Source organism: Molossus molossus, unplaced genomic scaffold, assembly GCF_014108415.1.
Source record: "Molossus molossus isolate mMolMol1 unplaced genomic scaffold, mMolMol1.p scaffold_m16_p_10, whole genome shotgun sequence".
NCBI classification, from domain to species: Eukaryota; Metazoa; Chordata; class Mammalia; order Chiroptera; family Molossidae; genus Molossus; species Molossus molossus.
In genome coordinates this window covers 38,468,650-38,485,880 of record NW_023425345.1, presented here as the reverse complement: position 1 = coordinate 38,485,880, position 17,231 = coordinate 38,468,650, and the positions used below count along the sequence as shown (strand labels likewise).

At 36.0% G+C, this 17,231-nt stretch overlaps 1 protein-coding gene across 1 annotated transcript in view; it reads left to right on the top strand.

Moving 5' to 3' along the window:
- OVCH1 (ovochymase 1) overlaps nucleotides 1–17,231 on the top strand; it is a 67,212-nt gene that overhangs the window by 42,581 nt on the left and 7,400 nt on the right. Inside the window, 7 exon segments of the mRNA XM_036251513.1 lie at nucleotides 1,374–1,589; nucleotides 5,028–5,100; nucleotides 5,324–5,469; nucleotides 6,436–6,571; nucleotides 7,563–7,702; nucleotides 13,178–13,303; nucleotides 16,098–16,133. Coding sequence (XP_036107406.1) covers nucleotides 1,374–1,589; nucleotides 5,028–5,100; nucleotides 5,324–5,469; nucleotides 6,436–6,571; nucleotides 7,563–7,702; nucleotides 13,178–13,303; nucleotides 16,098–16,133 — 873 coding nt within the window.

The window sequence follows — 17,231 nt, the reverse complement described above, 5'->3', positions numbered from 1 at the left end:
AAAGATTAGCGACTGAGAAATCAGTTAGGTTACTATTTTTTAAAATATGTTTTTATTGGTTTTTTTAGGGAGAGAGAGATAGAAACATCCATGTGAGAGAGAATCATCAATGGGCTGCCTCCTGCACGCCCTCTACTGGGGATGGAACCCACATCCAGGGCATGTGCCCTGACCAGGAATCAAACAGGATCTCTCTGTCCATGGGATGATGCTCAATCCACTGGGCCATACTGGCCAGGCAGTTGGGTTACTATTAAATCAAAGTAGACTTAGTACATCTATATATTAGATCATAGTAGCCATATAAATGAAAAGGAGAATTTGCAAAGAAGTAACAGAGTACTGAGCAATGGAGTAGAATCCTGAATTCTTGTAGCATTTTATTTCCTTTCTACCACTCTTAGAGATGTGTCTCCTTGGTTAGATTATTAATCTCTCTACACAGAACATATATACACTGCATATATTAATTAATACTCATACTTTAAAACATGTTAATTTGAATACATTTGACTTTCAATATGTAGTTTCTCAGAAGATTTTATCGAGGGGGTAAATAATAGACATAAGAGAGAAAGAAAGAATCAAAGATGTAACCTGAAGAAGAAGTTGACTGAAGCTCTGCAAGTATCCCTGCAGATTTAAAGGTGCCCTTGAGCCTGGCCAGTGTGGCTCAGTGGTTGAGCATTGACCCATGCATCAAGGGGTCGCTGGTTTGATTCCAAGTCAGGGCATGTGCCCAGGTTGTGGGCCAAATCCCCAGTGCAGGGCATGCAGGAGGTGGCCAGTCAATGTTCTCCCTCATCAATTTTCTATCTCTCTCTCCCTCTCCCCTCCTCTCTCTCTAAAAATAAATAGAGGAAATAAAATTTTTTTAATAAAAAAAAAAAGGTGCCCTTAAACTTAAGGGCAGGTCAGAAAAGTGAGAGACTTCCCAGTGTTTCCAGCATATTCTCCTTTTCTTGACCCCAGTCACAAACTCCCCAACTGCACTCATTTGTCCCAATAGGATAAATGCTCAGTACAATTAGTGAAGATTTTAGGAACAGATCTTCAGTTTCACCTCGAAGGAAGAAAGGCATGAAAACACACTGGGAGTAAAGAATGTAATCCACTGTGCATTTTCTAAGAAAATTTAAAAATTATGTTAAAAGGCATTTTATATCATTATAATTTAAACTCTACTCTGACACTCTCATTTCAAGTAAATGGGACACATTAGATGGGATGATCTATTTTACCCAAGAACTTGTAACTGATTGTAATACAGCCTTGAATTTCTTCTTGTACACCTAAGTTCCTCAGCTTTGTGATAGAACCTCAGTTTTCCTTGTTCACGTTGGTCCCTGGTGCCTGTGTGTCCCGGATCGCAGGCTGTTACTCTGAAGCGGAGATGGAAGAGCCCAGAGGTTTTTCTTCAGCACCAAGATGCCCACTGGATTATAAAGGAAATCTGGAATGTTCGTGGGTGCTCCGAGTTTCACCAAGCAGTGTGGCAAAACCCACGGTAGGGTACCTGTCACTCCCTGGGTCTCATACGTGTCGAGATTCAGTCCCGACTATTTGTGAAGAAACCCCTGTGAGAGAAGGTTGGCCGGTGATCCTTACTGGCATTTGAACTTTGGGTTGGGAGTCTTTTCAGTAGAGGCATTTTATGATCAAGAGAGACTTTGACTTGGTAATAATACTACCAAAATGTTGATTCATGTTACAGGCATGTCTTTTTTTTCTAGAGACACCTAATATTCAAAATTTGAATTTACAAAACAAGTGTACTAAAGGTTGAGGGTACGTGTTTGTACATAAGTGTATTCAAAAAAAGGAAAAAGACAGAAGGGCCCAACTTCTTCAAACATACCGAAACCACGCTAGAATGCCCAGGAATGTGTATATGATAGAGTTAAGACGGTTAAAAATGAGAGGTGGGAGGGACTGGGCTGCTGAATTTTAAAATAAAGTAAAATACAGTAAAGCCTTTTAAAATGGCAGAATTAAAAAGATTGCTAATAACATGTCAGCTGTCGTTTCATTTCACGTACAGGCAAATCTAATTTTGTTCAACAAAAACTTGCCACCTCTTGTTTGTACAGGTGACATACAGGCTTTCTGCCTCTCGGCAAAGAGGAATGTGAGAAGGTAGCAGAGGTACTTTGGTTTACGGGGAAAGCTGGAATGAAAATAAGTTTGTGTATGTTGTTGTGAGTGCGCGTGGTACACACACACATGCACATGCTTGATTCGGGAGTATATGAAGGCCAGGAGAATTGTTTTGAAGGGGAGATTAGTTTCTCAGGATTACATTAGGGTGAGAGATTAAATCGTTGACTTAAAAGGCACACAACTTTTTTTTAAGGGATCTTTCTTTCAAAATACTATCTCATTTCAACTTCAGAAAAAACGGAACTGGCCTGTCCACTTTGTACATTTCCCCCACGATCAGATCATCTTCACCATCCCCTTGATGAAAATGGCTCAAGGCCTTCCCCTTATAGCTGGACTAACATCCAAACCCTGGCACACTTCCCCCCTCTCTCCTCTCGCTCCATGTGCTCCAGGCCCTTCTACGCTCACCTGAGGGAGCTTGTGCTTCTGTTTCTCCCAGCTCTTCAAATATCTTCTCTTCCTGGTCCCTCCCCTCCCCTCAAATCTTGACTAGAATGTCATCTTCTTAATGAGGCCAACCTTGATGGATGCTAACTGCATCACCTCCTGTCTGTGTACTTCTTAGTGCCCTTTTCTTAGCACTTACTGTCTTCTAACATATTTTTATTTTTTTCATGTCTGTGTCTTCCTCTTAGGATGTGAGCTTCCTGAGGACTGAAACTCCTCTCTCTTAGAAAATCCCCAGTGCCTAGAATGATACCTGACACACAGAAGTCATTGAATGAATGAGCGAATGAATGAATGAAACACCTCCTCAAGAGGTCTTGTCAGTCTAAAGTAGCATCATTTATTCCCTCCAACAATTAACTTCTATCATATTGTACTAGTTATTTCATTTGTAGCCTTGGTCTCTACTTGAAATCATCTGTATTTACCTGACTAAAATGAAAGCTTGATGAGAGCAGGGATCTTGCTCGTTTACCCCCTTCTAATCTCTCCAAATTAGCATAATGCCTGAAGACCCAGAACATCTTTTCACATGAATGTGTATACTAAATTCTCTTCAGAAAGGCTAAGTCAGTTTTTGCTGCCATTAGCAATGCGAGGGCGCCTCTTCCACCGTGCTGATAACCTAGCTTATCAATTTGATAGGCACTTCTACTTTTTAAAAATCATTAACAGGGATATATATTTTTTCATGTATTGATTAGCTATTTGTATATTTTATTTCTTATCCATTTTAGGTATTCTTTTTATTTGTTTATAAAAGTTTTTATATATTTTCTTTATGACAACTTGCAAGTGCTTATTCACAAGGTTGTAATTTGCCTTTAAATTTTATTACATGTTGATGTAAACATTTTAAAATTTATTTGTTTTAATTTATTCATTTATATCTTTGATCTGTGGTTTATCTCATTGCTTTTATATTTAAATAGTCATTCATTCTGAGTTCCAAAAAAAATTGTTACTAAAAAATTTACTTCTTTAATTCTGCTAAAATCTATTATATAGTAAAGTGATGCTATACCTGTTTCTTTACAAGTGAGTTATTTTCTCTCTAATTTATATCATTATCTTTATTATACTCTAGGTTCTCATATAGAAAGAACCATTTTTTCTGAGAAAACTTTCCCCTTTTGTATGACTTATTGAAAACCATGCTTGACTTTGATGTGGACTAATGGGGGAGCCACTATAATTTTTCAACCTAGCATTTCTTTGATTTGAAATTGTCATCTTGATCTTTGTAGAATTGTTCTGTCTGTTAGCAGGACCACAAGACTATAATGGAAGCGTTACCCATTATTCAAGTTGGATATTATTCTTCTGTACTGTAAAATGCTATCTTTTTCCCCGTGGAAGCCAGCAATTCATTCAAGAGCTGCATTCATCGCTACTTGCTACAAATAAATATTTGCTCATTCTTCAAATAGTATTTCAACATAATTTACCTAAATATGTTATACCAACTAATTTTTTTTTCCTTCTTGGATATAATCTCCTCCCTCCCTTCCTCTCCGTAAGCATTTGTGGAGCACCTACTATGGTCCAGAGACTAACTTTTCTTGGTTGTGGGGATCCAGTAGTGAACAAAATGAACAGAAAAATCTCTTTCCATATTAAGCTTATATTCTAGTTGGGAGAGGACACATAATGAGATAAAATAAAATATATAATTTATTAGGTGGACGAGCTGGGGGGGGGCATGCAATGGGATGGGAGAGAAGTAGTATCTGGAATGTAGCTACCACAGAGTTACATGTAGTATAAGCAGCAAATGTCTTTCTGGGAAGATGATATATGAATAAATGTTACAGAATGATGCTGCATTATTCTTAATAGTAGATAAGTTTAACTTTAAGAAACTCATAGGTTGTTTTCATATCTTCTTTTTTTTTTTTTATCCTCATCTGAGAACATTTTTTCACTTTTTGTTCAGATAGAGCAGGAGAGAGAGGAAGAGAGAGAGAGAGAGAGAAACATCGACATGAAAGGGACACATCAAGTGGCTGCCACCCACACAACCCAACCAGGGCTGGGGACAAACAGCAACCGAGGTACATGCCCTTAGCGAGAACCAAACCCGGGTCTCTCTTGACCACAGGTCGATGCTCTAACCTCTGAGCCAAACTGGCCAGGGCTGTTTTCATAACTTCTTAATCAGCCCTCTAGATTGTTTTAGAATTATGATTATAATTTTTTCTTCCATTTTTGACTTCAGGTTCTCAAAGTAAAGCAATAATAATAATAATAATAAAACTAACTGTAGGGAAAGAATAAATTCTCAGGTAGAAAACGTTTTGTATTATGGATCTACATGGTGAGATGTTTTTAATAAGTAGGTTAATTTTCTCAGAGAAAAAATGGCATATCAGCATTATTTTAAAGATAAAGTCATTTACCACCTACTCTCTTTCAAGGAGCAATGTTACAGTATCTTATGATGGTTATTGGATTCACAGACCCAGGTTCTAATCATGCCTGTGACTCTGGGTGAGTCGCTTGAGCTCTGGAACTCTGTCACCTCATGCTGCAAAGTGGAATAAATTCCTATCTCATCAGTACACACAACAATAGACAAGTCCCAGAGATCTAATAACGCTCAGTGTAGTGAATATACACAACAGTATTGTATTCTAATCAGCAATCTTTCTGAGGGACCAGAGCTTAATTATTCCTACCCTAAAAAAATAAAAATAATTATGTGATGTGGTAGAGGTGCTAATTATTGCTGCAATTGTAATAATATTACAATATGTAAATGTATCAAACCAACATGTTCTGGACCACTGGTGAGGGTGACATTTCGTTCCCTTGCACAAGGTGATTTTGGCATAAGTTATATTGTCTTTAGAGTCCAAGGTATGTTTGATCATTTTATAAACTTATAAAGTTAAAAAAAAACAATGTTTTTCTTTTTAGGAATATTCAAAATGCATACACTGTTTTGTAAGAAATTGTGTTTCTGTGAGAAGTGAGTTTATGTTTGAGGTGATCTGAGCATGGTGAGGTCCAAAAGAGAAACTGCTCAGTAAATAACTTGATTGACTTGTAATCATCTAGAATTGTGATTTCTGGGCATGGCCAGGATATGTCGGTGGCAAACTAACATTTTTTACTGTGATTGTAATTCTGCACCACAGAGAGCCTTTCCTGCAGCTGTAATTCTTGTGGATCCGAAGGTCTGTGTTCAAAATCTTAGCTGGCAGATTAGCTCTCGATAGGTTGTTATTTCTGTATCAGAGTTTTCTTTATAGTGATATTATGATAATAAAAGGTTAGATTGAGTTTTGAAAACAAACTACACAAACGTCAGATGCTAGCATTATACATGCAAACTCTGTGCAGTTCGGAGTTATCAGATTGCATTTTACGAGATGTAATTAGTGAGGATTTTTGACTCTTCGGTAACTGAAAGCTTGTTTCTCTCCTTGGCACCAAAAGGCACTGCAAAGATATATTTGGGAAAAGGTTAAGTGGGTAATAAAAAAAAAAAAGAAAAGCCATGCACATCCTATGAAACTTTTTCCTGAAGAACTACATTAAGAATGCTGCTTCCAGGAGGAACTGTGCATGGAACCAGCATGATCTGCACCTCTCCCGTATTCCCTTCCCGGCCGAGACTGTGCCAAACAGAATCCACGCGAGGTGCTGGTTTTCTGTATCTTCGAATGTTTCACGCAGCGGCTTTTCAGTGACACGAACTGCCTCTTGTTGACTTTTTTACATAACAATTAGAGAAGAAAGCTGATAGCTTTGATCTGAAAAGGCATATAGCAAGCCTCTTAAAAATCAGTTTTATTCTCATTCCCTTTTCTTTATTTCCAGGTCCAGAAGTCAGTTAAGTAACCAGACTTCTTCAAAGTTCAAACCAAGAGCATGTAGCCACTTGTAAGGATGTTGTTCTGACCAAACCAGCAGTTATCACACAGATCCCAAAATATTTTCACATAACCACCATGAGGTGAGGAAGCAATGTTTATTATGATGAAAGAAGTATGTGAATGATTACTTAACAGATAGCAACAATTAATATTTGCCTGGGGCATTATTTTTCACCTTCTCTCTTTAAAGAATAGATTTTGAGATAATCCCTGGTCTGAGACCTTTAATATACAAAAGCTTTTTTGTAAGATTATCCCCATTGATAAATTGTTCTTTTTCAACAAGAGATCATTTATCAGGGAAAGTGGAAAGTCAGCTCTCTACAAAGAGTTTTTGAGATTAAAATAATGTATGTAGATTGCCCGGCCTTGTGGCTCTGTGGTTGAGATCGACGCATGCACCAAGAGTTTGCTGGTTCAATTCCCTGTCAGGGCACATACCCAAGTTGTGGGCCAAATCCCCAGTGGGGGGCATGCAGGAGGCGGCCAGTCAATATTCTCTCTCATTTATATTTCTATCTCTCTCCCTCTCCTTCCTCTCTCTCTAAAATCAATAAAGAAAAAAATTTTTTAAATAATGTATGTAGAACCTTCTGGCACTTAGTAGGTACTCAGTAATTGGTCCTTAAATTGGAAATAGAGCTGTCCTTGAATTAAAGAATTGGATAAAACTAAAGGAATAAGTCAACAGTAAAGGTTTATATAATATCAATCCTAAGTAAATTTATGTGATTTGGAGGAGTTTGGGGCAAATTCAGGCAAGAGTAAGTCCTTAACTCTTACAGATTATCTGTCAGAATTTAGACTACTTTCTGTGACTGACCAGCCGTTTAGCATGATGAGTGAATTTACTTAAACCTTTTGACACATTTGGTATTAGAGAATATTTTTTCATTGTTGTAAAGTAGAAATCTTTCACCCAAGCACAAAGGAGCAGATATACGAAAACAAAACAAAAAAAAACTGAGGCATGCTAAGTCAATGACAGTGGTGCATTAAATTCTGAACCAAGGAAATAATAGTATATGCTGCTTAGAAATCACTTCTGATGTTCTTCCATCTGTGCCATAGCCGCCCCTGGGGGTTGTCAGCCCCTTTAAATCCCATCATTTGCCTAAATATTATCAACTTTCAGATTAAATCCACATCCTGGGCCTGTCAGGGTTACCTGTGGGTTTATGAAGGATTTGGATCAGGCAAAAAATTAATTGGTAACTAATCTCCCATGAGAAACTGTATTCTTTATTTTCTTTTATAAAATATTCTTAGATTGTTGTCTATTCAGCATGTGACTTACAGGTGATGTAAATTCATCTCTTATATGATGTTGCAACAGCTTACTGTTACTATTTTTTTTTAGATTTATAATTGAGATTAACCAATACTCTCTCAAATTAAGTTGCAAACAAAACCCAACTATATGCTGCTTGGTTGGGTCATACCTAGATTAAACTTGCCCAGGAATACCCCAAATAAAGGATGAATAAAGCAATTTTAGACAATGGTAACACAAGAAAATTGAGACTACAATATCAATTAGTCAAAATAATATTTATAGGAAAAGGCTTAAGAGGGGGGTCGTCATTTAGTAGAAACCTGATTACAGTGACTTAAATTTATTATTCTAACAAAGAGAAATCTAGAGGGATGCAGATACTCCACTGTTTCGACAGTTCAGCTCTGTCAAGACAGAAGCTGCTGCAGTACCCTTGGCCTTTTCCTGATGGTTTCACGACGGCTCTCTCAGGTCTTGCCATTACCCTGGAGGAAAAGTGAAGAAGGGGCAGGGGGCGAGGATTATTAGCAATGAGAAAACGAACACATTTTCAAGAATCCTGTAGCAGTCATGCCGATGTGGCTCAGTGGATTGAGCATTGCCCCATGGACTGAGAGGCCCCGGTTCAATTCCTGGTCAGGGCCTTTGCCGGGATTGCAGACTCGATCCCCAGTGGGGGGCGTGCAGGAGGCAGCCAATCGATGTTTCTCTGTCACATCGATGTTTCTCTCTCTCTCTCCCTTCCTCGCTTTCTAAAAAAATCAATAAAAACATATGTTAGAAAAAAAAAATTTTGTAGCAGATTTACATTTCCTTGGCCAGATTTGCCACATGGTCACAGCTGACTGGGAGAGAACCAGGGGTAAGGGAAATGGAAGCTGGGTTGAGGCTGGCGGACCAACAGTACCCAGATGTGATGGGAACTGATGTTCCTGGGTTCAAATCTCAGTTCTACCACCCACTGGTTCAGTGACTTTGGGGATATTCCCAAAGCTTTCTAAAACTGAGTTTCCCCATTTATGACCTGATGTAATAATACATACCTGTTGCTTTTCATGTGATTTATGAGAACAGACACCTCACCATTGCCACCACATGCTCATACATGTGCCCTATAAATTCCCAGTTTACTTAGTCAACAGATGCCGACTAAGATAAGGTGACTGCCCAGAGGGAGAGGAGAGAGAGCACTTTGCTGGCCTTCGACTTCCAAAAATGAAAAACAACCCAGATACCAGAAGAAGCATGCCAGAGCTGATAAATCAGCCAATTGTTAAACCACTGTCTTTTTCTCTGGACTGACGTTACCATCCCAGAAATAGGCACACTGACAACCTTTGTGTTTCTACTTAAGGAAATGTTAATAAACACTGAGCTTTCCTGGTTCCTGAGCCAATTTTGCATCGAAAGCTTCATAGCTTCTTGTGGGGAGAATGCAGGATCTGGGCCCAATATCCTTAGAAAGTATCTGTGCATCTTCCTTCCTTGCCTGACAGAATTCCTGTCACTTGTATTGCCTCATGAGAATTTAATGAGGATTCATGTTAATTAATATAAAAGAAACCAAGCTTCTACTGTGTTTGCACTAGAAATATACATGCCCATTTCTATTCTTAAATTGTGCTGCTTGGAAGAAAAGATTAACTGTTGTTTCTCTATTGCCTTTCCATGGGCGGGGTGTCTGAGTACACATAGTTTGGAAGAACAAAGACATAAATAAAAGGGGGAAATAGTACATTAGCTATATCAGTTATAATTTATAATGTTAATGAAATACATACCTGTTCTTCTCTACCTAGAATTAGTTCTTAAAATATAGGTACTACTTTCTTTCTCTGCAACCCCCCCCCCCCAAAAAAGTTTTAAGGACTCTATTTCAATTTTTGCAAGTAAGGTTTAAAAGCTCCAGATGCTAACTCAATGCTTAAAATCAGTAGGTTATTCAATGAATATCTAGCATAACCAAGTACTATGATTTATCTCTAGAATGCAAGGATAGTTTTTTTAACATTGAAACATGTATTATGCATCATAAAAGTAGGTCAAATTAAGAAAACTAGATATAAATTAATTATACAGCAATTGTATCTTTAAAACCATGCCAGTAAAAATTAGTTAACAGGTATAATGGGAAAATCACTTCAATTATAATTAAAAACAAACCCCACAAGCTAGGAATAACTGTAAAATGGTATGTAAGATTTATCATCAAATGTAAAACTTGGCGTGAGCGCGCGCGCGCACACACACACACACACACACACACACACACAGAGTTCCGAATAGAGAAAAATAGCATGTTCTAATACTGAAAGACAGAATTAACATTAATTCATCCCAAATGAATTTACAAATATAGTATATTTCCCAACAAAATTCCAATGGGAATTTTTTTTGAAGAGTAAGAAGAAATTAATCACTCTAAAGTTTATCCTTAAGATAAATAGCACTAGCTGAAAGTATTTTTTGGGGGGAAAGACCAGGTGATCAAGCAAATTATCAGGTTTTAAAACATACTTCAAAACAGCAATAGTTATCACAGAGTAGTACTAGTATAAAAAGAGACACATATGAGTGGAGCAAAAGGGAAATAAAAAATACAGGCATTTATATGATAAACGACATTACAAATCAGAGAGGGAAATAAATTATATTCTTCATCATATCATAGAACAGCTGATTAAAGAGTTAAGTATTTTTCTTAGGCCATTAAAAGTAGAAAAATAGGTAATTATTTTAACTAAGGATAGAGAAGGATCTTCTCATATAAAAGTTATGAAAGAAAAGAGAAAATTATCAATAAATTCCTATAATTAAATCTGTTCTGCTCTAACCAAAACAAAATCTAAAAAACAAGTTTTCAACAACTCTGAGAAAGGATTAAGGTAATTAACATAATGTTTAAATCAGTATTAGAAGTCTCAAATCTCAAAAAAGAAATTTATAGGCCCCAATCTTTTTGACTCAGTCTCGATTAAATTTCAAGTTAAAACAGAGTCTCCAGACTGACAATCCCCAGAAGAGGGGGTGGTGGGGGAGAGATAAACCACAGAACTTATATGCATGTATGCATGAACAATGGACATGGACAACAAAGCAGGGACAGGGCAGGGAGGGAAGGGGAGGGGGTATCAGTGGGGAGGAAAGGAGAAACATCTGTAACAAAATTAAATTAATTAATTTAAAAAATAAAAATAAAAAAATAAAAACTATTGTTACTGGGGAAAAAAAAAAAAAAGTGTCTCCAAAGCTGTTGACTTTTTGTTCCTTTCCAAGAGATTGATGAACTATTGACCCAAGTGATTTCAAGAGCAAAAAGCACTGGCTTAACCATTAGCCTCTTTTAAGATAAGAAAGGTTACATATCAGTTACTATACAATCTATATTAAATTCTCTTCTTATTTTGTGTCTTGTCACAATGAAGTTGATCCTTTGGCCATCTGTTTACTAAAAAGAGCAGAGTTTTCCTATAAGAGCGGAAAATCTTAATAGTTCCCAGGATTATTGACTTGAAATCATAAAACCATGAATGTTATGGCAATACTACCTTTGTTAGAATATTTGTTTCAGAAAATACATGTATGATCAAAGTTGAAATGGATTGTCATAGGAAGCAGATTTAAATCATCGTCCTTATTATAACCCTTGACTATAACTTTTCTAATCAACCACTACTTGACTCAACAAGTATAAAGCACAAGTTTATTTTTTATTTTTATTTATTTTTCTTTTTGGTATGTGCCCCTAGCGGGAACTGAACCTGGGACACTCTGGTCCACAGGCTGACACTCCAAATGCTGAGCCAAACCGGCCAGGGCAAGTTTATTTTTTTAATTAAGAGTATCTCTAATGTAAAAAATTATTTTGAATAAGTACAATAAATAAAAGTTTAACCATTTAATTTTTAAATGCAATTCAGAATCACCATTTTTGTAGATAATACCCTAATAGAAAAATGGGCAAGTGACCTAAGTGAGCAATGTATAGACAAATAAGTGCATATGAAAAAAAAAAAAAATTCAGCCTTGTTAAAACAGAACTGAGAAAAAATTTTTCCTAGTAAATTGGAAAAAAAAAAAAAAGATTTTAAAGAATGATTACAGCCCTGGCCGGTTTGGCTCAGTGGTTAGAGAGTCGACCTGCGGTCCAGAGAAACCCGGGTTCGGTTCCCACTAAGGGCACGTACCTCGGTTGCAGTTTGTCCCCGGCCCTGGTTGGGTTGTGTGGGTGGCAACCACTTGATGTGTCCCTTCCACCTCGATGTTTCTCTCTCTCTTTCTCTCTCTCTCTCTCTCTCTCTCTCTCACTCTCACTCTATCTGAACAAAAAAGAAAAAATGTCCTCGGGTGAGAATAAAAAAAAAAAAAGAAAGATTACACTTCTTATATAAAATACACTGTGGCTGGCATTTTCATGTTATCGTTGTGGTATAGTATAGAGTATGCCTTCTGGAGGGCGATTTGGAAGTTGTTCAAAAGCTAACTGTTTATTCAGTGTTTCAACTTTTAGCCACACTCATTAAAAATATACTTTATATATATGTAGAGACATTTATGTACAAGGTGTTGGTCCAGCTAGTGTTATTTATAATGGCCAAAAAATAATATAAATGGGAAATTGGTTAAGAAAAGTATAGTAAATCCATAGGAAAAATGTTATACAGGCACTAAATAAAATATTTTCACATAAGTTTTTTTATGAAACTGGGAGATCTTACATATAATATTGAATGAGATCAGGATGAAAAACTACATAGTATAACTAAATTCTTTTTAAAAAGTACTACATATGTCCTGGTCAGTTTGGCTCATGGTTAGAGCATCTGCCCACAGACCAAAGAGTCATGAGTTCAATTCTGGTTCAGGGCAGGTCCCCAGCCCTGGTTGTGTGGGAGGCAACCAATCAATGTGTCTCTCTTACATAGATGCCTCTCTCTCTCTCTCCCCCCCCCCCCCCACATTGTCTGAAAATAAATGGAAAAAATCCCTCACATATTGTCTTAAAATAAATGGAAAAAATCCTGGGTAAGTATTTAAAAAAATAATATATATGTTTATTTTTGTTTGATGACAAGAATAATTTTTTCATTCCTTGAGAAACTAGTTAGACCATTTCACCTTCTCTTATAATACATAGCTTTAAAAATATCTACCAAGGTTATTCTAGACATTATATGAACTGGGTACTGTTGGTTTAGAACCCCTTCCTTAGAGCTGCTTAGACTCAGGAATCTGAAACTTACATTTCTCTATTCTAATTGGGTTTTATTCTGCTTAATTATCCCATTTGCATATTTTTGGGAATAGATATGGTATAAATTTGTAATTTCAAACATAGGATTTTTTTTCTCTTATTTTGCTCAGTAACCTTTGCCTTGATGAATGATAAGACTTTTTTTTTCTCCCCTAGGAAAATTATATGAAGGAGATTCACCTTCATTAAAATCTCATGGTCTTCTTATGATGGTGATTTTCACAGACAATGTCAGTTTGGCCATGGAAGAATTTTCTCTGAGATATTCTTTTCATATTTCTGGTAAGTTTATTGCTTTTTAATATTTGTTTTATTGAGCTTTGTTTGGAAAACTATGTTACCAAATAAATAAATTGGAATTCTCTGTTTCATTTGTCAGATTTAGGGGAGAAGAAAAAATAATACTTAAGGTTGTGGCTTCTGTTATCCATGGAGGCCTCAAGCTAAGTCTCCATAAAACATAAGATTAATCAGATTTTAATTTTTTTGAATAGCACTTAAGAATTTGTCTATTTTCTGTGTACTTGGAATATTGTAACAATGTAGTAGGAATCTTTTATTTCTATTATAAAATTTTCAAGTAGTCTTTTTTCTTTTAAAATTTATTTTCTTGCTGTGTAAATATCAAGAGTAAATTAGTTCTCTTTTACTTGTTTGATGTCTAGTTCATTTATATTAGATGCAATAAGGTTATTGAAAAATATGCTTTTCCTTACTTTCCTCTGGTTTGGGCAAAAGCCTTGATGGTATGAAAATTGAGAATTATTCCAAATTATAGAAATTGGGTATCATGGAGAAAACATTTGCAATTACTCATTAAAAATGTTAATTGAAATACAATTGGAGAGGCATTTCTACTAAAAATAGTTTACTTAACTTAGTTTGGTAATGTGAGAAGTGTTGGTAGGAGATAACTAAAGAGACTTGCGTCAAGCTCATATCACATGTCAAAGCATACCTTAAGGGAGTCACATAAACAAAATAGAATAAAACCTCACATTCAAGCCTTTAATTATTCAGACTATCAGCAAAAGTTTTTAAACTTATGCCAGGAGGATTCAGCAGTGAACAAGACAGTCCCTGCCCTAGCAGAATTTACAGTCTAGTAGGGGAGCTAGTCAATACTCAAATAATCTTAAAGAAAAATATAGAGTGAAAAATTAGGTTTGGAAGGAAAAACACAGAGCGAAATGAAACTATATAACAGAAGGCTTCTGTCTAGTTTGGCAAAGGATGGGGATAGAATTCTGGGAAAACTTTAATTTCTCTGTTCTCTTGCAGTGAAACTCTATGAAACTGATTTCTACTCATTGTCTCCCTTTTGTTCTCTTATTTTGTCTTGAATCCATTCCCCTAGGACTTGTTTCTTTTTTCTTACCATTTTTTTTTTCTTGCCATTCCACAGATGTTGTTCTTGCCAAAGCTACCACAAGTCCAGATCTAAAGGTAACTTCTCAGTCCCACAACAGCGTTTGGCACATATGAGCTCTCCTTCCTTCTGGAATCACTTGGCCTCCAGGGCGTGGCTTTCCCTTGGCCCCCTCTCACCTCCCTGATCTCCCTCAGTCTCTTCACTGGTCATTCCTCATCTTCTCTCTCTCTCAAGGTTGTGGTGTTCCAGGATCCAGGTCCTTGACCCTCTTTTCTTCTTTATTAAACTCACCCTTAAGTGAGTGAGTGTGCAACCCCTAGCTTTAAATACTGTCTATGCACAGAAAACGGCCAAATATATATCTCAAGTACAACTTGTTTACTGAATGTCAGCTCTATATATGCAATTGCCTCCCTCTCCACTTGGATATATAGTAAGCATCAAGCTTAACATGACCAAAATTCAACTTGATTCCATACACCTGTTTCCAAATTCTTCTTCCACCAAACTTTCCATCTCAGTAGATGGCAACTCCATTTTAATAATTGCTCAAGCCATTAATCTTGGTTATCCTTAACTTTTCTTTTCGCATCTCACATGGAATATAATTCATATGTGGGTCTTTCAGAAAAATAGATCTGGAATCTAACTACTTCTCAACAATTGCAACATCACATTCTGAAGAGTCTTTTTTTTTTAGTCTATTTTACTCATAACAACTAGAGTGATCATTTTCAACTAAATAATTCAGGTCATGTTTTTCTTCTGTTTGTATCTCCCAATATATTTTTCCAAGTCATTTATACTGAACGTCCTTAGAGTAACCTACAAGATGCTATATGATCTCCATCTTGGTTACCTTCTAGACTTTTCCTACCATTTTTCCCAACACTCACTACATACCAGCCATGCCAAACTTCTTGCTATTCTTCAGTCACACCTAGCATGCCCCATTGCTGTTATCTCCAAAATAATAACCATGCCTAGTAAATAGTTGGTGCTCAATAACTCTTTGCTTGAATAAAGAAAATGACAATTCAGCCAAAACATGTTGGGGAGTAAAGAGTAAGGAAGTAGCTCCTTATCCAGGGAATGGGTGAAAGAAAAGTGGACCTGTTGTTTATGGTAATCCCCGTGGCTGAGAGTTGAAGTACGAGTGAGAGTTAACTCAGGAGATTGTTATTGTACATATTCAATTCTGTTTCTCAGATAAACTCAGACAATCTTTAGTGTAGATATTTTTATAATAACAGAAGAAATTGTTAGATTTACGCACTGTGTGTAAGGTTTATTAAAGATCTGATTTATCATTCATAGTCCTAAAGTTACAAATGAAAATATATCAGTAGAAATTGTTATATCTATATGAATTGAAAATATAGAGCCATTAAAATTTATGTGGACTATTTAGTGATGTAAAAAATTATCACAATAAATTAAGTGGGAAATAAAAGATTATAGTTGTGTAAAGTGGCAAACAGTTTTTAAAAATGTACATATAGCATAGAAAGAGTCCTGGTAAGATTTATATTAAATTATGAGTATTGGTTATTTATAGGATGGAGCTCCAGGAGACTTTTAAAATTTTTTTTCTATGTTTTTGGAATTTTCTACAATGTGCTTGTATCACTTTTATAATCAAAAGAATAAATACTATAAAGTATTTGCTTGGATGTATTGACCCTGAATATTATCTTATTCTAGATTCCATGACTGGAAAAGTTAAAGTTAATGATAAAGGTAAGATCATAAAGGAGGTAAGGAATCTAATTGGCTTGGCTTTAGTTACATAATATTATGGAAATAGAATTGGGAATATTCTTGTTGCTAAACACCGTTTAGTACAAAGTGTACTCTGACTTCTGTCAAAAACTTTCAGGTGTTTGTGGCCTGATTCTAGCTGCTGTATAATGAAATATGAACTTATATTAAATTTCTTTGTGTTAAAATTTGAGGGTAGTGGAGACCAGGGTAGATTAGGGAGTGGAGGGTACGGAGATAGCACCCTATTCACTAATGGATAAGAAATGCATCTGTTTTGTTCATGGGAATCCCCCTACCTATTTTATGTCTATTTATTGACATTCTTTTCATATATTTTATGTCTTTTGGACTCTGTATATTTCTCTCTGTCTCTCTATGTCTCTCTCTTTTTCTGGACCATTGCATAATGAAACTAAAGAGCTACAGTTGTTGGTGAAGTAAATCAATTTTTGGATGGCATTCATTTTAGGTTGGATAATACCCAGAGCATTTAGAATAGTCCCCAAATGTGTCTGAAACCTCAACTCTCTTTTCTGGTCTAGTAGCCCCTTGGCTCTTATGAAACTTAGTATCCTAGTTTCAACTATCTGAAAGTGATTCAAATTTTCCTACCTAATAAATATGTGTAATTTGAATTGTACCTGCTGTGAAGCCAAATTTTAGGTGCACATAATTTACTCACGAATTTAGTCTAACCAGGTATCCAGATCTACTTCTCAACTTGCTTGCCTTGTTTTTTACTCACAATTTGTGGGATTGAAATTATTTCTTACTGCATTTGTGGGGAAATAAAATATTATTTTGGTACTTGCAAATTTAGGGAAGTCCTAAAAGTCTTAGGACACATCTGTTAAATGTCAAGTGTGAGTTCACTCATCTCTAGACTGAAGATAATAAAATCTATTTTTAATTATTGTGAACATTAAGTAAAATAATGTATTACATTATGGGCATCAAAACTACATCGAAATGTAAAAGTTGGTGATTTAGTCATTCACAGTTTTTGAGTTAAAGTAAAAAAATTTCAGTATGGGGGAATAAGTTTTTCAAAACAAAAGTCATTTTAAACTCTGT